Genomic DNA, 22,376 nt, shown 5'->3' on the forward strand with positions numbered 1-22,376 from the left:
GGCCATCTGGATGTCTTCTTTGCAGAAATGTCTGTTCATGTCCTCTGCCCATTTCTTGATTAGATTATTTGTTCTTTGGGTGTTGAGTTTGCTAAGCTCTTTATAGATTTTGGATACTAGCCCTTTATCTGATATGACATTTGCAAATATCTTCTCCCACTGTGTCAGTTGTCTTTTGGTTTTGTTAACTGTTTCCTTTGCTGTGCAAAAGCTTTTGATCTTGATGAAGTCCCAATAGTTCATTTTTGCCCTTGCTTCCCTTGCCTTTGGTGATATTCCTAGGAAGAAGCTGCTGCGGCTGAGATCAAAGAGGTTGCTGCCTGTGTTCTCCTCAAGGATTTTGATGGATTCTTTTCTCACATTGAGGTCCTTCATCCATTTTGAGTCTGTTTTCATGTGTGGTGTAAGGAAATGGTCCAATTTCATTTTTCTGCATGTGGCTATCCAATTTTCCCAACACCCCCCTCCTTTTTTTTTACTACAGCAATCTACATGTAAATAAAGGTGGTGGTTCTTTAACTCCACAGTCTGGGTTTGAAGTTCAGTCTAAAAGCACTGACTATTGACTGTAAGGCCAAGGATCGCCTCGGATAAGCGGCTCAAGCCCACCCTCACTGCTGGCTCCTCGGGGCTGACATCGGCTGGTGGCACCACAAAAGCACTAGGAAAAGCTACCATATTCCTGAGTAAAACACACCCCAAAAATCCCTGTTGGAGGCCCCGGTCATCAGCCTGTGGCTTGGGAGGTCACCCAATGAGATTAAAAGACGTCTCCTAGAGGCAAGTGCCAACAGGTGACAATTCGATTCCTATTTCAGCATTTTTGAAACAGATCAACAACTTCCGTCCACACATGGTATTTCAAAATCATAAATATTGTCCTTCTCCAGGGGGAAGTAATGTGGCTGTCAGAGGAATAAAGACGACTCGGAGAGGATTTTAAAAATCCGTGGCTAAAATGGGCACATGTCAACATCATAAAAATGATACATTTATCAACTCATCATTTTCACGTACTTTCAAAGAACAGGAAGTAAATATTAGGTCCCTGAATGTCAAGCAACTAGATGGACTGGGTCGCTCATTCACTCAACAAAACTTAACTGACCGCCACACGTCCCACAGAGAAATACTGTGGTCGGAGTTGGGGACACAAATATGAGCAAAAACAAACAGAGCCTCTTAGGTATCATGGAAATTATGATCTAGCACAGAAGGTGAAACCTTACCAATTAACCCCATAATGAAAAACTTAATGCAAAAGATAATTTCCTCAAGGAAATAAATAGATGCACATGACTGAATGAGGACCCTGGGGTAGAAATCAGGAAAGGCTTCTTTTAGGAAGGGATGTTTGAGCTGGTGGGTCATTGGAAGGAGGGCGGTTAGGAAAGCACGTTAGCAAGTATCTGCACATTCAGGGAGCTAATTTGAAGGCACTACAGCTTTGGTACACACTCTGAGAGGGAAGCATGAAAGTCCAGCTTGTGCAAAATCCTCTTTATCGTAAAGGCAACATGAAGCCGTTAAGGGTGTTTTCGGTGTGCCTGTGCATGCAGGGCGGGTGGCGGGGAGGTTTAAGTAAGAGCAGCTAACATTTATGGAGCACTTAGAACGTACCAAGCATAAAATTCATTCAGTTCTCCCAATGACCACATGGTAGGCCATCCCCTTTTACAGATGGGGAAAGAGGCTCAGAGTCCTAGATCACAGAGCTGGTCAACAGCAAAGCGAAGACTTGCACCCAGACAGCCTGGCCCCACAGCCCATGCAACGGAGGGTCACAGAGGGGAGCAACAAGCAGGGATCTTTCCGGGAAGATCGCGCCGGGTACAGCGTGACCGAGCGAAGTCCGCCGCACAGGAAGCTCTGGGGTAGAGCAGTATAGAGAAGAGCCCGCAACCTAGCAGTTCTCTGGGAGGTACAGTGCTATGGGGCCCGCACTGAGTGAGGGTCATGAGACATTTTAGATCCAACTCTGCCACTGAATTAGCTGTGCGGACCAGGGCAAGCCTCCTACCCTTACTAGATTTACAATTTCTCATCTGTGAAAATGAGGGAATTGAATAAGAGGATTTCTTTAAGTTTGACCTGGACTCCTGCATTTTCTTCTACCTGTAATCTCTCCCCGTTCGCAGACGCCCTCTCTTCAACACGCAGCTAGGTTCAAGTTCCTTCCGTGCAGGACCACCTCCCGGTCCAGCCGGATATCCCTGTGCCACGTCCCCCCCGACTCCCCACTCCGGCCATCTCAAGCAAGGCATCTGTGGACACCACCCTGGGTCATCCCTTCCGGACCCCTCCCTGACCCCACATGCCGTGTTCCACCCCCACACTGCCTAAACCTGCCCTGAGAGTGCCTTCTGGGGACCCTACTTGTCGGATCCAGTGGCTGCAAGTGGTCCAGCTTCACTCACCGTCCCAACTTGTGGCTGGTGAAGGACCCAAGTCCCTCCTCAGAGGCCCTCCTCCCTGACTGGGCAGCTCTGCTTCCCCTCCCTCCCACAGCTCTTTCCCGGCCCCTCCCACGGGCCCATCTTCCTGCCCACCTCCCCGCAGTGCTGCTGTTTCCCAGGACAGCATCTTCGCCATGTATCTTTTCTAATCCTTGCTCCCTGCACCGTCTCCTTCACACCTGTGGCTTCAACCACCCCCTTCAAGCCTGTCCCTCTAGTCTTGCTGTTCTTCCACAGCCACGACCCGCAGTTCCGATGATCTGCTCTGTGCCTTCCTCCCTGTGTGAGTTCCGCTGGAATCTCCAAATCTGACATGGCCTACACGGCCCTCACCTCCCAACTGCCCAAACTTGTATCAGAGAGCCTGCCAACACCCTACTTCTTACCCCCATATCCTCAGGTTGTGTCCACGGCCAAGCTCCAGCCGTCCTGAATCACCGGAATGCCACTGCCCCAGCTCAGGCCTTCCCAAGCTCTCCCAGACCCCTGCGCGTGCTTAGAACCTGAGGGCCCAGCTCCAGACACACCTTCGTCCCAACATAGCCTACGCGCCAGCCAGAGTCTTCTCCAAATACAAACTTATCCAGCCACTCCTTGTGTAAAGAAAGACTCGTGGGTCCTTCCGGTGTGGGGCAGAAAGCCACCATCACAAACAGTGAGTGAGAACACGGGGAGTGGCAGAAACAGGAGGGCGTGGGAGGCGGGGAGAGGCTGCCCGGGCATAGGAGGGATGGGCGACTGATGGCAGAGGCGCACGCGAGAAGGGTCAAGTGCCCAGACCGCATCTGAGAAACTCCCCAGGGAAAGAACCAGAGGCTCGAGGCAGGTTCGCATTTTTTTTTTTTTTAAGATTTTATTTATTTACTTGACAGACAGAGACCACAAGTAGGCAGAGAGGCAGGCAGAGAGAGAGAGAGAGAGAGGAGGAAGCAGGCTCCCCGCCAAGCAGAGAGCCTGACGCGGGATCCCATCATGACCTGAGCGAAAGGCAGAGGCTTTAACCCACTGAGCCACCCAGGCACCCCAGGTTCGCATTTTAAAGACAGTGATTCATCCGGTCCATGGTGTCTAAACACGATCTGACTAAATTATAATTCACTTACTTTCTAAAATGGGTTTCTAAGACAGCCGAGTCAAGAGTAGAAGTTACCACATGCATGATGATACTGTTTCAGGAGTCTAATTTACAGAAATCATTAGTAGTGGCTTTTTCTTTGAAAAATCTATTAACTTCTAAGGTCAAGAGAATGTATTAAAGCCACACATGGAACTTTGAAATCAGGTTCAACAGTAAGACGACTTTAAAATGGAAGGCCCCTTCTCTTGCTTCTATCAGACACTCCTCCCCCGGCACCAAGCTAGAATGTGGGAAAGAACACGACCAAGGTGTAGTCTGGAGAACTTCAATTTTATCTTAGAAGCTAGGTTTTAATTCTAGGTCTCGGCTATTGAGACTGTGTTTGGAAATGGCAGGATATCTGGGGTGGAGAGGGAGAGGACTTGGTTGAGACCTCAACTCGAAGAAAAGCAGTAAAAAGAACAGTCAGGAAGTACTGATGACTGTACCGTCTTACCCCCGCATCCAGCCACTGGGTCATAGCGCCTGGGCTAGACAGGGACCTCCTGGTCTCAGCAGCGTCCCAACCATAAACCAACCTCAAGTCTCAAGGAAACGTAGTCATGCCCAGCTCCTGCCGGACTAACAATTCCTGCAGAAGAATGAGCATTCGAGAACGTTTTTTTTTCTTTCACTGACTCCAGTTACGCTTTCAAGGCACTGGGAAGTCTGTCTATGAGATGAGTGACCAGGAACGCAATGACTCCAGCTCGTCTGGGGGCAGCCCTGGCAAGCAGCATCCATGGGGCCTTTCTGAGAATCTGTCCCCTCCAACCATGAAGACACTCAGACGATACCTCCAGACTAACCAAGCCCTTGCCTGATACCACTGGTCACTTACTTCCAAGTGTCCAGCGATAATGGCTTTGGTACTCTCTGCTAGTCAGGGCTAGAGCTAAATTTTTAAAAGCCTGAGGCAAATCTATTTGAAGAGGGATTAAGACAAGTATGAAACGCTTTGTGAAGACCACGCGGTTGTTGAAGAGAAATGTCCATTACAGCTGTATACATAGCTGTTACCTTGGAAATCATGCCTGTTCATTTCTGTAGGAACATAAGACACCTTTCCTGTAAAACAGACGCATGAAAGCAAAATAAAGACGTGCTCAAAAAACCATTTGATTGGAATCTATTGGCTAGAATCTTATCCATGAAACCTGGCTGCAGACCTACTAAAAAATACACTTTCTTTTTGGGGTGGTTTTCACACAAGCACTGCTGCCCTTTGGGGAAAAAAGCTCCCATTTTTAGTTACAAAATATTTTGTTTAAAGGGGTTTTAAATGGGCTTTGGAGGAAAAGTCTCAGCACTTCTTTTTTGGTTCAAATGGGCTTTGGAGGAAAAGTCTCAGCACTTCTTTTTTTGTTGTTAAAGACAAAATTGGACCTTCCCGTACTGGAAAGAGGATGATACGGTTTTATCGACTAAAGAGTTCTCTCTTCCCTAGTGACTTCTAAATACAGTCGGAAGCTTTTTAACTACCAGCACCAACTCATCTTAAACAGGAAGCACTTCGAATGCCCTTGAAAGTGTTATATTGTGTGTCAATTATATCTTTAAGTGGTTCTATGAAAAATAGGTTTAAAAATGCTTTTTAGATTGAAGTAGGATGAACGGCGGCACGTTAGTTTCAGGTGTGCACAATGAGGATTCAACCATTCTACGAGTTACTCAGGGTTCACCATGCTAAGTGTCTCCCCGATCCTTTACTTCTTCCCTCCCCTTGCCCACCCACCGAAGAGAGGGGATATCTGCAAGGGATGGGGAACTCAACATCAAAAATAATCGATTTAAAACATTTAAAGATTCAGAGAGCCCGAACAGACAAGTTCCCAAGGACGACACACAGATGGTAAACGGACACATGAAAAGACGCTCAGTATCACCTCTTGTCAGGGAACTGCAAATCAAAACCACAATGAGGTATCACCTTCCACCTGTGAGAATGGCTAAAATCAAAAACCCAAGAAACAACAAGGGCTAGCAGGAGGACGACCCAACAAAAGGGAGCCCTCGCTGGCTGTTGGCGGGAACGCAAACTGGTGTAGCCACTGTGGAAAACAGTATGGAGGTTCCTCAACAAATTAAAGTTACCACAAGACGTAGTCATTCCGCTGCTGAATATCTACCCATAGAAAATGAAAACACGAATTCGGGGGAAAAAATACTTTAAAAAAAAGCAGATGTATTTGCTCCAAATGGGATGTGTCTGTAACCCGTAAGAAACCTAGGGTGTGGAAACAGACACATGCACAGTGTCGTTCCCTGAGGAGCTGAGGTCGAGCCAAAGTGGTAGAAGGAGACCCAGAGCACACGCTCCCGGTCCTTGTCTGAGGTATGCCATTGCCAACTCTTGGACCTCCGGGATTGCCACGGCTCAGAGTAGGTGGCCGTGGCCCAATACGGTCTCGTTGACCTCTACCATATCGGTCTCGAGCTCCCGTCTGCTGGGATGAGTGAGGAGCCGGCCTTGGGACTGCCGGCCTGGGAAACAGCACCTGGGACGGCCCTGGCTGCCCAAGGCTTACGGACAAACCCATCAGTGCGGCTCTGGCACAGGAAATCTTAAATATGTGCTCCTTTGGGATTTTTTTTTTTTTTTGGACAAAATACTATTTTTTATAATAAACACCGGGAGGGAGAAACTTCCACTTCTAGTACCTAAAACAAATCAGTCTGTTAAGGACTTAAAGTCGTGTTTTAAAGAGGCATTTCCCAAGTCTCTATTTATAGCTCTCCAGTAGCTGAGAAAGCAATTAGCCACATTATAACCTCTTAGGCGGTATAACTGGCTTTACTAATTACATTCTCATTAACACTGTTTTATTTCACTGCTCTTGGTGGGAGGGCTTTAAACATCCCTCTGGCTGGTAGGCTACACGGGAGTCTTCCGTCCCATCCTTCTTAATTATTCACAATGATTTCTTAATTTCTTATCAGGGGTGCCACACAAAAGAAAAAAGCTAGTAGATGTCCCATAAAATAAAAATGCTCTAAGTAAAATTATGGATTTACATATGGGATTTGAGATTTATCTACACTCAGAGAGCCAGCAATGGGGCACTAACTCCATGTCACAGGGCCTTACGTCTCTCTAGGTCTTTATTTTACACGCTCTAACACAGAGTTGGAAACATAAACCTCATAAGACTTCTATAAAAACAAAGTTTTAGATATGACAGGGGCTCAGGGAACAAAACTTCAAAAATGTCACCATGACAGGTGCAGCCAGACATGTCCACCTGTCCAGAGAATTTAAAGCACAGGGAGAACCACTCTTTGATGCGTAGCTGCAGTCTGGGTTGGGCCCATTTGCAGGTTTATAGGGACTTAGTTTCGGTCTTTGCTTTCTGCTTTCTGGGATGTCTACAGTGGGCGCAGGGTGGAAAGTTCTTAGCCCTCCCCCCCCACTAGGGTCTGATAGACCTGGAAGCCCTCCCAGCTAATCTTGAATGCTGTGAGGTGCTGGGAGGGGGCTGAAGGTTGGCATCAAGGTCACCGGCTCTTTAGAAAGATTAGTTGGTAAAGGGGAAAGCTAGAGTGTGGCAGATGGGTAGGGAAGGATCGTTATCTTTTAAGAGTAGATCCCAGACCTACCTTATACTCCTTATTTGGGAATATCTATAGACTTCTGATGTGCATATTCTTTGAACCATCCACCTCACTTCTAAAAATTTACCTGACTCGTGTAATTGCACAAAGATGTATGCAAAGGGCATTCGTTGCAGCATTATTTCAATGAGCGAAATACTAAGTGTTTAAAAAAGAGAAGAGATACATGGTCGTGTGGGAAGACAGCGAGGATGTAAGAGGAAAGTCAGACAGACCTGTGTATACTGCGATTCGTTTCCGCCACACCAGTGTGCTCACATGTGCAGAATGGCACCTGCTGAAAATGTGGACCAAGGGATAGCAGAGAATGCTTTAAAGCTATTTAATTGTTGAGTCTATATTACATTTCTAATAAAAACCCAGTCTCCCCAACCTAAAATGACAGCCCCTGTACAGAAAAGAACTAATGCAGCAAGCTTGAGACAATTACCCCTGGAAAGGCCTGCTTGTCAGGCTGACCCCTGGCTGGGGTCTGGGAACTTGGATTTGGGAGGGGGGGTCACCACACTCTGGTAAGAATGGGTCACTGGGTCTGAATGGCTTATGGAAACAATTTGGTTTATGTTGAACACCTGCCTTCCTTCTGGGAGTCTGGAATTGCGGGACATGCTAGGTCAAGTGTACCTGTGTAACAGACTCCCAGTAAAAGCTCTGAGCCTCAGCTCAGACAAGCTGCCCTGGCCGCTATGTCACATGACCACACACCACAGTGGGAACGACGCCCGTGGGCACTGCGCCACTGGGCAAGGCCTTCTGCGAGCATGGGCTTGGTTTCCCCTGGACTTTACCCCACACATTGCTCCCTTTGCTCACTGCTCTGTATCCTTTTGGTCTAAGTCATCACAGCCTCAAGTATAACTATCTGCTGAGTTCTGGGAATCGTCTTCGTAAATAATTGAATTTGGGGGTGGCCATAGGGACTCCCAACTAATTTTTTTTATACCACCTTCTTGACCTTCATGGCATTACCAAAATTTGTAATTACACTACATTTTTCACTGGACTATAAGAACCATGAGGTTAACTATATGTATTCGTTACCACTACGTAACACATAGATACCCACTAAAGGGGGGAAAGTGTCAGTTACTAATAAAAGATGATCTGCTGGAGAGATGACTCCTTTACTTTTCAAGATCCCTGAGAGACACTCCAAACAAAAATCAGTACACCGGCAGAACCCGACTCTGTACTTAAATGGAAAGTACCAGACTTTCTCCCTGACACCCACCCTTCACTTATGCTCCTTCCTGAGAAGGGAAACTGAGAACAAGACATGAAGTTTCTCAGCATCTGAGGCCACTGTGTCACTAATAGAGGAGGCCACAGGGCTCTAAGCCTCTAAGAAGCAATGGGGCAGCGTGCTTCGGGAGTTTGTGCCACCCACGTCCTCTCTCCCTGTGGCTTGTGCCTCCTTGGTCCCCACCTCCCCTTGCAAAGAATGGAAAAGTCCTATAACCCACCATGGACGACAGTGCCACTACTTGACAACCTGAGAGGTTAATCTTGCGTTGAATTTCAAAGTGATTTTCACATTCATCCAGATTTCCCTCCAGGACGACTCATGCCCAGACACTGCAGCTCTCCAGAGGACCCTGGGCGGAGGGGTCTGCCCTGAGCCGGTCATGTGTCTATACTGACTCAAAGCCTCCCTCAACCCCTTGCCTGGGGCTATGGCATGCAGCCGGCTACACTCACCCTTCTGTCCTTGGGTCTGTTTTGCCGGGTGTGTTTTCTCCATTCAGGCATCTTGCCCTGTTAATTCATCTGAAGCTTATCACCGAGCCATTAATCCACAGTTTCTAGCATTATCAGGCCCCTGCAGCCAGTTCAGGGGCAGGAGGTCCAGAGAAAGCCTCCCAAACCCTGGAGAGGCCCTTTCTGGGTTTTCTCCGAAGGGCTGCAGCTGGCTCCTGGGAATCGTGGTGCCCAGACTACCCGCCCCCAGCTGCCGGGCCCTCTCCCCACGCCTCCCCACTTTTTAGCGACCATGTGATTATGGGCCACTCATAGCCCACGAGGATGTGAGCACCTGCAGGGCAGAACCAGTCTCATCCACCTTTGCAGGATGCTGGCTGGATGTGGGGTAGGGCCTCACAACACAGGCACTTACTCTGTGTTTAGGTGAATCAGTGCCTTGTGTCCTCTGCCGGTAGAATGGACACAGTCCTTGCTATCTTTCTGTTATGCTCATGAGAAGGAAATAAATTCTGGAGATAAATCCATTTTGGAATGTTAGCTATTAAGTGTCCCTCACATCCTACTCTCTGTTCCATTGAACTTTTTGCTTATGGGAGGCTCTGTGGGCACTGCACAGAAATGAAATGCATGGATACCAGGATTTGAGGCGTCTAAATTATCCTACCACCTGCAGGGAAGAGAGGCGACAAATGACACAATGGCCACAGTAACGTTCTCCTTGCTACACTTGCTGCTGACTCCCCTCCTGACAGTCACCTCTCTCACGTCCCCCGTCCCTCACCATGTCCTCCTTTCCTAGTCACCCCTGTCCTTCACCGTCTCCTGCTCTCTTCCTTCCCCGGGGCCATCCTCAACTGTTTTCAGATGGAAATAACCCACAAGCCTCCTCACAGTTGCCCTGCCGGGCATCTCTGCCTTGCCCCATGCTCCAGACTGGGGCCACCACTACCCACGCCCAGTCCTGCTGGGTCTTGCTGTGGGTGTCCCTGCTCTAGCACGCTCCTCGGGTCCCCTTTACCTTGCTGGCCTTCAGGATGTTGATCTGCTCTTCATACACCGTGTCTCTGTTTTTCTCCAGAAAACCATCCGAGAGGTACTCCACCTGGGGCCCCAGAGGGAAACAGAAACAGGGGTCAAGTGCTTCAGCCTGACCGGGTGCCTCCTACAGCTACTTGATAACCTGAGACCTTTCATCTCATCCATCCGAGTTTTCTGACGAGTGGTGAGTAGCCGGTAAACCCACAGTTGTTCCCATTTAAAAACCCAAGATGTGATCAGCATTTATACAGAGGCAGTTGAGTATTCATTTTGTGGAAAAACAGTGTTTTAAAAAAGGAATTCCCATAAGAGGACTTAAGGCCTCCTTTGGGGGATGAAAGGGCCATCAAATTAGAATCTGCATTTTGTCTTTGAGGATTTTGAGTGTGCACACATGCAAGTGTGTGTGCAGAGGGGGAGACGGATAGAAAATCTCAGAGTCCTCGCGGAGCACAGAGTCCGACGCGGGGCTCGATCTCACAGCCCTGAGATCATGACCTGACCAAAACCGTGAGTCGGATGCTTAACTGGCTGAGCCGCCCAGGTGCCCCTGTAGTCTGCATTTTAAGGCAACCCCAGTGACTTATGTGCAGATTACTATTTGGAAAGCAAGGGCTGGGGAAAGCAGAATAGAAATCCATGTAGGAAAATTCTGTGTACACCAGGTGTCGGAAAGGAGCCACCCAAAGAAGAGCACCATTCTGTTCTCATGCCTCCCTTCTCCCTCCAGGGTAGACTCATGGCTGTTATATGGGCTCCTGTCCTCCCAGGAGAGAGACGCTCAATAAATGTTTGTCAGCCACATGGTTGGGGAGCTGCAGCACAACCCCCCAGCACCTGGGGCTCTGCCAATGTAGTGACAGTTTGATGTACTACAGAGGGGGCTGGGAAAGCAAAGAGAGGGTAGACAAAGACCCTAAGAGACTCTTAGCCCACTTGAATTCAAAAGATCCCACATTCTCTTAGGCTTGAGTCCCTGTAGGGTGGGGCTCACAGCACACCCAAGCCCACAAGAGACTCACCTTGTCAGCAAAGTGGACGACAATGAAGGCTGTGTTGGACATGCGGGGTTTCTGGAAGTGCTGGCTGCCAGAGTGCCGGTCATAGAGCTTCTGGGCCCAATTCTGGTCAGTTCCTTTGGGCACCTGCAGAAACACGTAAGAGGACAGAGTGCTCTGTGAAGAGGGAAAAGCAAGCAGAGAGCCGTGGCAGAGGGAGATGGAGTCCACCAGTAAGTCGATCTCACAGGGCCCGGACCCCAGCTGGACAAGGAAAACAAGTCCTGGCCATGAATGCTTCGGACCCCGCGCGGCCTGCTCTCAGTGCGCCAGGTGGGCCGGCTGCAGTGGTGTCCGCAGGAGTGCGCTCAGCCCCAAAGAATCTTCTGGTCGACAGATGCTAATGGGGGAGGGGAGCATCAGTTTGGAGCCCGAGGTCACAGGAGCAGCGTCACAACAGTTCTGAAGATGGGGCTTCCCCTAGCTGGGCCAGTGGCCTCAATGTCATGCCCACCCCTCGCGCTCCCGCTCACTCGGCCCAATGCCTGCAGCAGGAAAGCCCGCCCTCTCTTGCTCACCGAAACACCACTGTCTGGGCTCAGCTCAAGCCTGCCCTCCTCTCTGAAGCCGTCCCTGGCTACTCTTGATCTCACCTGGGAATGCCTCAGGATTATGCTCTTACACATACACAAATGCAGTCCATCACTGGGTTTTGTGCATCGCTTTGTCGCTACAAACTGTAAGCTTGTTGGGCTCAAGGAGGATGCCTTACTGCTTTTTACCTGCTCCTCAAAGCCCTTGGAATTGGGTTCCAGGCACACACCAGGTATTAAGACCTAATAAATGAGCTATGCAACACTTTCTCCACCATCCTCAAGTTTATATATTTTTTAAAGATTTTATTTATCTGTCAGAGAGAAAGCACAAGCAGGAGAAGCAGAGGGGAAGCAGGCTCCCTGCCGAGCAAGGAGCCTGATGCGGGACTCGATCCCAGAATCCTGGGATCATGATCCGAGCCAAAGGCAGATGCCCAACCAACTGAGCCACCCAGGTGTCCCAAGTTTAAATTTAGAAGTTTTATGACATTAAGCATTCTGGGGCAGCCCCTTTCAGTACTTTCCGGGCTGGCTTCAGAAGTGAAACAGCATCAGGGTGCCTGTGGGGCTCACAGTCGTTAAGTGTCTGTCTTCAGCTCAGGCCATGATCCCATGGTCCTGGGATCGAGCCCCATATTGGGCTCCCTGCTCGTCAGGGAGCCTGTTTTTCCTTCTCCCACTCTCTCTGCTTGTGTTCTCTCTCTCACTCTCTCTGTGAAATAAATTAAATTTAAAAAAAAGTGAAACATCTTGTTTTGTTGAAAATATAACAGTCACTGTAGCCACCATTCGATTGTCCAGCATGATGGGGGGAGGTGCGTCTGCCACTGTCATCCCTGAAGGCCACTGCACACACCGAGCCCTCACTTACAGCTCACAGCTGGGCCTGGCCTCCATTAGTTTACATGGTACATGTGGACGAAGCCGGCTTGACCCTACACCAGCCATTTAAAAAGGGTTTTGTTTAGTAAACTAACAAAATATGTGGCATAAGAAAAATGCCTACATGCTTAAGCACATATTTCTCAGCTAGTAAGTAAGCAAACCAGATTTTTCTCCATATCCAATTTAGTGCGACCATTATTGAATACCCAGTGCCAAGTGCGATAGGTAATTCAAGAAAAGAAAACTTTCTTTTGAAAGAAGCTATTAATTGTGTCGAGCGGACAAAATACATTGGATTCGGCACTTTCAATACACTCTTTTATATTGGTCTTCAAGCATCCTGGGTTTAGAAACACCAGGTACAGGGGAAGGAACAGGTCAGCACAACAGGGCTATAGGAGGTGAGGCAAAAGGACAGGAACCCAGTGGACCCACCACTGGCAGGACCGAGACAGACAGAACAGGAAGGGTAGGATGTGAAGACAAGACTCACTTAGGTCAACACATTTGCCAGCATCAAAATCATCTTGTCGGGGCACCTGGGTGGCTCAGTGGGTTAAGCCACTGCCTTCAGCTCAGGTCATGATCTCAGGGTCCTGGGATCAAGTCCCGCATCGGGCTCTCTGCTCAGCAGGGAGCCTGCTTCCCTTTCTGTCTCTCTGCCTGCCTCTCTATCTACTTGTGATCTCTGTCAAATAAATAAATAAAATATTTTAAAAAAAATCATCTTGTCTTGACAATGAGAAACCGGACTTCGTTAGTAGACTGACTCTGTAATCCTACATCTTCCCTACTTCAGCTTGGCATGCATCAGGGACCAAAGCAGGAAAACAACATGCACACACATTTCGTAACCACCACCCTTAATGAAAAGTAAGGGCCAACAGAATTCACAATTAAGATTCTCAGATAATACTAAGAGTGAATGCCCATGGCACTTACCATTGGTCATTTTTCTATACATTTTAGACGCATAGACTCATTTAATTCTCACAAGATTCCTATCAGCTAGGCACTATGTTCATACAATTTTACAGATGAAGAAATGGACACAGAGAGGTTAGGGTACGTGCCCAAGGTCACAACTGGGAAACAGCAGAGCTGGGGTTCAAGCTGGCCCAGGTTGACTCCGGAGCCCATGCTCCCTGCTGCTGTGCTTTCCTGCCTGACAACAGAGATTCAAAAGGAGCCACGAAGATGCGGAAGATGCGGTTAGACGGAAGGCACTTATCTCCAAAAAGGATTCAAAACAAGCACAGAAGAAAGCAAGCACATCTTGTGTTTTGATAACATCTGGGTTTGGGATCAGTAGCTCTGGAATGTGCTGAATCAAATCCTTTAGAAAATACTACATGTGGCTTCATGCAAGTGGCCTTCCTCTCTTCTCAAAATAACATGAAGAGCCTGGATCCTAGCTCTGTCCTCATCTACGTGAGGACAGTCCCTCAGAGATCCAGTCCCCCTGACCTGCAGGGTTGGCCACTGGTCAGATCAAAAGTGTAGGTTTGAATGCATAGGAAATGTCCAGAATAAACCAATCTTTAAGACATTAAATAGATGAGAGTCTGCCTTGGGCAGTGGAGGGAGAGTGGGTGGTGGGGGGTTGGGAAAGTGACTATGGGGGAGGGGAGAGTGACTAGCAGTGGGTTCTGCTCCTGGGGCACAACTCTTAACAGACTGCCAACCAGGGGTTGTGTATTTTAAATGAATGAATTTTATGGTATGTTAATTGTATTTCAATAAAGCTGTTAAAATGCATTAATGCCTGATTTTACTCTTTGTTATTGAAACTGTAAAATTTAAAAAAATAAGGAAGAGGGAAGAGGGTGAGTCCTCAGGCTCCCCTAGCCCCTCTCCCCCATCAGCCTGCATTTCAAGCCCATTGGCTAGGGTGCTCGCTGGCAGCTGGGGGCAGAGACGGGCTCCTTCCTCTGCTCCTGGCTGCCATCCCCAGTGCCTGTTCCAGGATTTTACTTTTCCACCTTCACAAAACGCCCCTCTGTGTGCTCAGCAAAACATTGGGTTGGGCCGAGTCCACACGTCAACTCCTCTTTCCTTCATCAAGTCCTGCTGGGCACTTAGTACCATACAAAAAAAAGTACCATGCCCCCCCCCCCCCCCCAAAAAAAACTACCATCACGTTTCACTGAAAGAGGCCACCTCTGTGGATAAGGACACTGTGCCCAGACAGAACTAGGGGCTGGCCTCAACGACCCCCATCTTTCCATGGTCTTGGCCTTCCCTGTTGACAGGACAGCCATTCCCCTGTTTCCTGCCTTCTCCACCAGCCCCCAGGCTGCCTCCTCCTGCACACTCATTCTCACCTTCGTGGGGAAGCAGAGGGGCCAACCAAGCAGGACCCAGAAACGGAGCATCCATGCCGCCCGCCCCTCCTACCTCCCTTGGGAGGGAGGCTTCTCCCCGCCAGGGTCCTGTGCACTCACCGGCTGGCCTCCTGCAGCCATGGCCTGGGGTGGGTGGTGGTCAAACTTGCCACCTTTGCTGCCTCACCTCATCTCCCCATGAAGTCGCAGAAGCCAGGCTCTGCCCGGACAGCTCCCTGACCAAATTCTCTCACTCAGTCTTGCTGCCAGAGGCAGGGCCCTGTGAACCTCTCTGCGCCTCCCTGCAAGTCTTTTGTTTTCCCCACCTGGACAAAGGAGAGCAGGATGCCTCCCTGCCCCCCTCCTCTCCTGTCTCGCTCTACCTCGGCTTCCCCACAGTGGCTGGCGACATCGTAAGAAGTGATCACACCTGTCCCTGCCTCCCAGCCCTGCACCCCCAGAGCCTTCAGAGTCCGGTCCAAATGCCCTCTCTGGACAGAGCCTCCCATTCTGATGGTTCTCATTTTCCAGTTTCATCTGCCACCACCACGGGGTCCAGACAGGTTGGACCACTTCAAGTTCTCCCAATGTGACACTCCTTCGGCCCAGAAGGCCACCCCACTCCTGACTTCTCTGCGTCAACAGCCCTTTGGGCTGAACGTTCCCACCCTGTCACCATGGTGATGACTGCGGCCCTGGCCTGACCCCTTGAGGTACTGTGTGAAGGACAGGGACTCGGTGGCAGGAACAAGGGGTTCACTGGGCAGGTGAACGAGCAGAAGTGGGAAGGCCCCTTCATCTCCCCCTCAGGTTTCAACCTGTTCGCAAACATGCAGGACAAGGAGACCTCGGGGGCAACAAAGCACTAACCCTTGAGTTTAACACGGAATGGAGCGAGCTCTCCTGAGAGCAGGCTGGACCCAGGTGAGGAAGCAGGGGGGCCTTCAGGATGCCATCCCTCCGCCACCTCAACAGGGAATTACGGAAGATCTGCCCTTCGCCAGCTTTTTAGGCCAGGTCCCGAAAATGGAAGAACCCCATTCCCCAGGGCTGTGCCTGCCTCTGGCCTCAGGACTGCCCTCGCGTCCCCAGATTCTCCCCAGACGGAGCACCTCTGTGGTGTTACTCGCAAGCACTGCTTCCAAGGGTCAAAGCATCACTTTCAGAAATTTCCTGCTGATGCCCATGTGTCACTTACGAGGAAACACCCATTGATTGACCTGTCCTATCCCATCAGCCCCAACTGGTTGCTCCCCCCGAAGAGGGAGGGCAGAGAATGCCGCTCCGAATATGGCCTATGTCATGCCCCACAGCAGCCTTAGAGAGCAGTGGGCACAGGAGAGTTTTAAGAGCAGCCTGGAAATAAACACCAGCTGCAAGCAGACCCCCGCGTCCTCCCCCCGGTAGCTGATGCAGCGGCCTGGGGCGGACGGACCACAGATCCAGGATGGCAAGAAGGCTCTTCCCCCTGAAGGAGCCCTGGGGGACTTAAGTTTCTGCTCCATGAACACCCCTGTGGCTGCAGGCACCCATCACGGGCTCTGGGGGGAGCCACGCCTGTGCTGCTCCTTTAAATCCGGGGTCACCCCCCCAAATTTCTAATTTAAATGCTAGCCCCCTGGCTCTGCCTGCCGCTGTGTGTCTTCTCCAGGAAAAGCGATTTCCCAGTGGCTGCTTTTAGAGCATGAGTCTTTCATGTGGCTTTGTGTCCTGTCACATGGGGGTCACAGTGCAATCCCATTCTTTCTCATTCTGTGGCGTGTGTCTGAATGGCAGTGGAGGGAAGGGACATGGTCTGAGGCAGCTCGGCTGTCCCACAGGACGGTCCCTGAGGGAACGCTGTGTCGCCGGGATGCAGCCAGCTCCGGGGGGACTCCCTTCCCCGCTCAGGCTCACAGCTAGCGGTGCTCCAAAGGGTGCAGCAGGCCCCCGGCCCCCATTTTGTGGAGCTGGGCGTATCACGGTAGGCTCTCCCTACAGCAAAACACACCCTATCAAGGCACACGAGGCTGAGGCCCTGAGTTCTGACAAAGGCACCACCTGTCGTTCACCCTCTGCCTGCTCTGAGCAGCTACTGCGCTGAAGCACTTACCTCAGCGGGGAGGGGAGGGGGAAGCTTTCCACACTGGGGCTCTGTACTCCTCCTTAATGCGGTGCTTGTCTTGCCCGCCCTGCTCCTCCCGACCGGTGTTCTCAGCCACCACAGAGTTTCACCAAGTCCCGCTGGCAGGAGTGACACCCCTCTCAATACCAGCTGGACAGACCGGAAATCCGGGTTCTCCTCAGACCTGCCCCTCTGAGGAGCCCCGGGCACAGGGAAGCAAGGAGACCTAACAGAATGGCCCCCTTTCTGCATCACCATTGCCGTCCCCTTCCCTTGATTCTGCTTGGGTGTTGCTCTGTGGCCCTTGAGCTGTGGTCCAGGCCTCTTCCAGCCTGCTCTGGGCCCGGGGGCTCTGGGCCCGGGGGCACTGGGCCTTGCCCACAGCCCTCCTGGGCCCCACCCCCACCCCCTCAGAGCACAATCTTGCCCCTCTCCATCCCTGCTGGCCTGTACGGAGAACCCTTCCTCCTCTCCTGAGACCTGAGAGACAGCAGGCACATGACACATTCGGGGTGTCTGACGGATGTCAGGGGCAGAATTCAGGCAGATGCAGTCTTCAGCTGAAGTCACCTAATTTTTATGAATCTGACCCAGTCAGAAGGCTCCACAGAACATGAAGGCAGAGATCATCCACCAAGAGAGTTTCCATTAGCTTCTCAAAGTAAAACAGATTCCGCAGGGAGGCTGCAAGTGGTTTGCACTTGGCAGGGAGACAGCACTGGGAATATCCAAGGCTGCAAAGTATAGGGGTCTGGGCTGTTGAACACGGCTTGCAGCCTGGGCCTCCCGGCGACCACTCTGCTTTTCTGCTAAGGATCTCCCACCACCCTGGGAATCACCAGCTTACCAGGCCCAAAGGACTCCGGTTTCCCCTTGCTGGCTTGGCTCCTAGCCTGTGGACAGAAGTCTAAGGTCTCTGCACCTGTGTTCCTACCACCCTGATTTGACATTCCTGGGACCTGTTCCCTTGGGTAGTGGCACCTTTCAGATCCTCAAACCATAAGCCAGAGCAAACCCACCTCGATTGGTCTTTGATTGTCTGCTAACAGCAGATAAATCACTAGAAATCAATTAGGCAGCTGCTTGATCCAGAGAATCCGTCATCCTGAAGCCTTAGGCGTTTTTCTAGGTGTGTGTACCCAGCAAAGGAGCGACCATGCCCCGGAGCTTTATTTATGTCAGAGCTGTGCTCTCGAAGAGCTAGGTAGAGCCATGCAAGGTAAACCACCCACTTCAAGAGCCTCCGCAGAGCCCATGGGTCTTAACCTTCACCCCAGGAGGGCCCTGAAGAGCTGGAGTCCCGGAGCCAGGGCCTGGGGTGAACACAAGGACATGGTGGTGCCTTTGGGGTTGGGGTGTGGGGCAGGAGGAGAAGGTTACGAACAGGAGCACACACCATACTAGAGGAGAGGAGGAGGGTCCCGCTGAGCTTGAAGGTAGCTGTTGGCAGTGGACGCTGAACCCAAGTGAAAGAATGATGAACAAAGGGCTGGGGGAGGGGAGGAATGACACTTAAAAGTTGGGGCCATGACTTTGGTCATCGAGCCAGTGGCGCTCCATGCAGGAACCAGTATCCTATCAGCTTCACCGCTACCTCCCAAGCTGAGCAGGCCCAGGCACACACCTTACACACTGAGGAATCAGCCCTGGCCAGAGCTGACGTGGGGCAAGGCCTGCAGCTCAGAAGAAATGCTGCTAACTATTAGGAGTGAAGATGTGCGAGCTGTGGACTTTGGCATATCTCCCTCCGTCTTCCACTGTTCCATCAACCACTCCTCATCATCAAAGACAATGACACTGGGAGCACCCTCCTGGAAGGGAGAGACCTTCCTCCTCTAAACCATCCAGCCACGCCCAAGCCTTCACAGGCAAGATGCGGGAGCCCAAGGAGGAAAGGAAACCAAGTACTTTCCTTGCGATCCCAAGAATTGTGTGTTTCTACACATTTGGATGAGAGTTTCCACTGCCCGAGGAATGTTACCCTCTTATCAGCAACCATCGAACTGGGTGAAATTCTGAAGATCATCAGATCCAAACCTTCTAATCCAGGAAACCAAAGGCCAAAGCAGTTAGGTGATCAATAAGACCCAGATCCTTGGTGCGCCTGGGTGGCTCAGTTGGTTAAATGTCTGCCTTTGGCTCAGGTCACGGCCTCAGCGTCCTAGGATTAAGCCCTGCATTGAGCTCCCTGCTTAGCAGGGAGCCTGCTTCTTCCTGTGCCCCTACGCCCCTGCTCAAGCTCCCATACATACAATACATACACACATACGTACATACCTTAAAAATAAAATAAAATAAAACCCAGATCCTCCTAAACCACATTTTCAAGGCTGCCTGCCTTTGCCCTTGCTGACCACTCACGATATTGCTGTCCTACCAAGTAGAAGCCACGAAAAGCTGGATGGGGGACCTATGGACCTCACCCGCCACCAAGCTTGCAGCTCCATCACTCATAATGCATCTGGCCTGACAAACATGCCCCTGGGCTCTTGGTCTTCACTCTCAGGGGATGCCTGTCTAGATGTGAGGGTCCTTCTCTCAGCGCCTAGGATATCGGGGCACCAAATCCATACCACCATTCTATGGTGCCAAACCATACCATCCAGTCTCTGCCAAGAGAGGTACAGATTCACCTACGCAGTCAGCTTCTAGCGTGTAGAATGGACATCAAGGCTTCTCTCACCACCCTACAGGTGGGCTAAATGCCCATGAAATCCCCGCTCTGAGACCTCACGCACTCCCTGCGGCACAGAGTGGGCTCTGGCACCCCCCATCCCCACCCACCCCCAGCATCGAACTAACACAATGAGCATGTCATCAGTCTTACCTTACACTCTTCATCCAGCAGGTCCAAGATGCCCAGCTTGGCTTCTATGAGGTCAATACAAGGTTGGTTATCATAAAAGTCAATCAAGGTCCAAGGGATCTGCTCCTTCATATATTCTTCTTGCTCTAGTTTGAACACATGCTAGGGTAGGTGAAAGGTCAAGGTTAGTAGTTGCAGGCACATCCCAACGTTTATCTCCCCTGAGCTTCAACCACGTGAGCTTGGAGTCCCAGAGAAGGGGTCATGGATGTATACCCATCAGAAAAGGTTTGAGCACTAAGTCACAGTCGTGACTGCAAAAAAGGAGAGCCTAGTTAGGTGATCCCCATTCCCACGTGATCCCTTCTCTAGAATATTCCAGTAATCAACTGGCTTGCAATCCAGCAAATAGCCCAGAAGCCCTGAATCAGGAGGTGGGGAGTCAAAACCAAGGGGAGGATCATTTACCTTCTCAACCCAGTTGCCCCATTCCTCCTGAGCAGCAGAGAATGCCTTCCGAAAGCTGGGGCACCACCCCCCGCCCAAGACAGTAAGAGAAGGCTGGGGCAGAGCTAGAGCCCACTGGCCCTGGATGGAAGAGAAGTGCCCCAGGCTGCTGCTCCCAGGGCGAGAGGTCCCCCCACCCAACACCCCGGGTCCAGGAGCCAGGCCTACCGAGTTGAACTGCTGCTGCAACTTCTCGTTTGCATAGTTTATACAGAACTGCTCAAAGCTGTTGACCTCAAATGTCTCAAACCTGCAGAATGGAAGGGGGGGGACAAAGGGGCATTCGTCTTACCGAAGGAATCATTGGGACTTCCAATGAGGCTACTCTCATCTCCTCTCTCCCTGCATCCAGCTCCATCCTCGACTCCAGCACAGAAGTCCCTCACAAGCCCAGAAGGGGGGCATTCCACCCAGAGGGGGTGCCTTCTTCCAATTCACACAACAGCCCCTCATGGGCTGGCAGCGTCCCCCACCAAACACAAATGAACCGCAATTTAACCAATCCCCCGTTAGAGAACGTTTTGGTTCTTTTCCTGATTTTTAGTTGCTATCAATGCTGGGGCAAATGTTGTACATGCATCTTTCATGGTTCTTTCTGTAGGATGCAACCATCTTAGCAGAATCACCGTGTTGGAATATGGTTTCTTAAAAGGGAGAAGAAAATGAATTTCCAGAAAGGTGAAACCAACTCGTGTTATCACCCCACAACCACCTCAGCCTCCCATGCATTCAACTGTCCGGTTGTCCTAGTACTGGTTAAAGTTTTTTTTTTATTCATTTCCATGAAGTTCGAGTTTACACACAATTCGAAGAAAATCAAATGTGCAGCTTAGAAACTGGCAAGAGGGTGGAGAACAGCTGATTTGGGGGAAGCTGTGCAAGACCAAAGGCTGGAAGTCAGTAAGGCAATTATTACTGCAGTAATGATCCTAGAAGACCAACTGGGGCGTGACTTAAGCCGGTAGTGACCGAGTAATGAAAAAGGATCGAAAGACACTAAGGGAGGGACAAGAGAGAGGGCTTCAAGTGACCAATGGGGCCCAGAGGCGAGATTCACCCCCACAACTAAACGGACGTGGTCAAGCTCTCCAGGCCAGAATGGTCTAGCAGAATCAGCAGCATTAGCTACAAATGAGTGGGGCCGTCTTGCACACTGGGTAGCGTCATCGGGCTTGGGCAGTGGAGGGGCAGAAATGTAGGAGGAAGAGGAGCCATTTTCTCATTCACACCACTGGCTGAATGAGCGCTCGGCCCCCAATGCTTCAGGAGCTCCCCCTCACTCCATGCCCACGATTCCATGCTACAAGGGAAGAAACGAAGGCACGGGGAGATGAAATAATCTGGTCCAAATCAGAGTCTGTATGCAGAAGAGCTAGTATGTGAATCCAGGCAGTGATTTCTGAGGCCCCATTCGTAGTTTAAAAAAAGTTTCACTAAGAAAAGGAGGGATGGGGAAGGGCAGGGACAAGGATACTTCCCAGAAGAGGAGTGGGAGTATCAACAAGAGACATGAGGGCGGGGTGTACAGGCTTCAGCCTTCCCATAACCTTACACTGTTACCCCCTCATTCTTCAGTATACACAGAGGAAGTTTCTTAATCTTATATAAAATTATGTCAGTCCTCCCCAGTAGACAGTCCTCCCTAATTACCACTCCCAAATAGAAACGTCAGGGCTGTAGGCTGGTGGTATTGGAGAAGCAGCACCCAAGAGAGAATAAATGCATCAGACAGCCAACAGGGCCATGTCGGGGCCCAGAAAACATCAGGCTTCTCGCATCCACCTTCCCCACCCAAAATATAAAAACATGGAGAAGTGGAAAGTCCTTTTGAGATCAAAGGAGTCAACTGTTTGGAGACAACCATATTAAAATACAGCCTTCAGTCATGCCCACATAGGAGAAATAATTGTCTAAGTTAATCAAAGAAGACTAAGGATGGGAGCTGCGCTCCGGGCCGTGTGGGGGTTGGGGGTGGGGGGATACTGTACCTTTCAGTTCTCCTGCTGCCCTGGGGCACCAGTCCAGGGGATGGCCCTACACATGGAGTTCTGTCACTTAGAACCTCATTTCCTAACCCGACGCAACCATACCCCAAGACAGGCTGCTGACACCATCAAACCCCCAGAGGAAACTTAATTAATAAACCTACAGAGAAGATAAAGGAGCCACCCTAGCAAATGGCCAGAAAATAGCGATCAGGTGGACGTGCAGGGCTTGGACTGAGCTCCACAG

General features: G+C 50.5%; 1 protein-coding gene across 2 annotated transcripts in view; it reads right to left on the minus strand.

Moving 5' to 3' along the window:
• MYO5B (myosin VB) overlaps positions 1-22,376 on the minus strand; it is a 339,470-nt gene that overhangs the window by 90,317 nt on the left and 226,777 nt on the right. For both annotated transcript variants that reach the window (XM_046024282.1, XM_046024281.1), the window contains exons 11-14: positions 20,313-20,394; positions 19,659-19,799; positions 10,947-11,069; positions 9,905-9,988 (exon numbers count right to left, since the gene is read on the minus strand). In XM_046024282.1, coding sequence (XP_045880238.1) covers positions 9,905-9,988; positions 10,947-11,069; positions 19,659-19,799; positions 20,313-20,394 — 430 coding nt within the window. The remainder of the gene's footprint in view (positions 1-9,904; positions 9,989-10,946; positions 11,070-19,658; positions 19,800-20,312; positions 20,395-22,376) is intronic.

The sequence above is a fragment of the Meles meles genome, chromosome 12 (genome assembly GCF_922984935.1).
Source record: "Meles meles chromosome 12, mMelMel3.1 paternal haplotype, whole genome shotgun sequence".
Lineage (NCBI taxonomy): Eukaryota > Metazoa > Chordata > Mammalia > Carnivora > Mustelidae > Meles > Meles meles.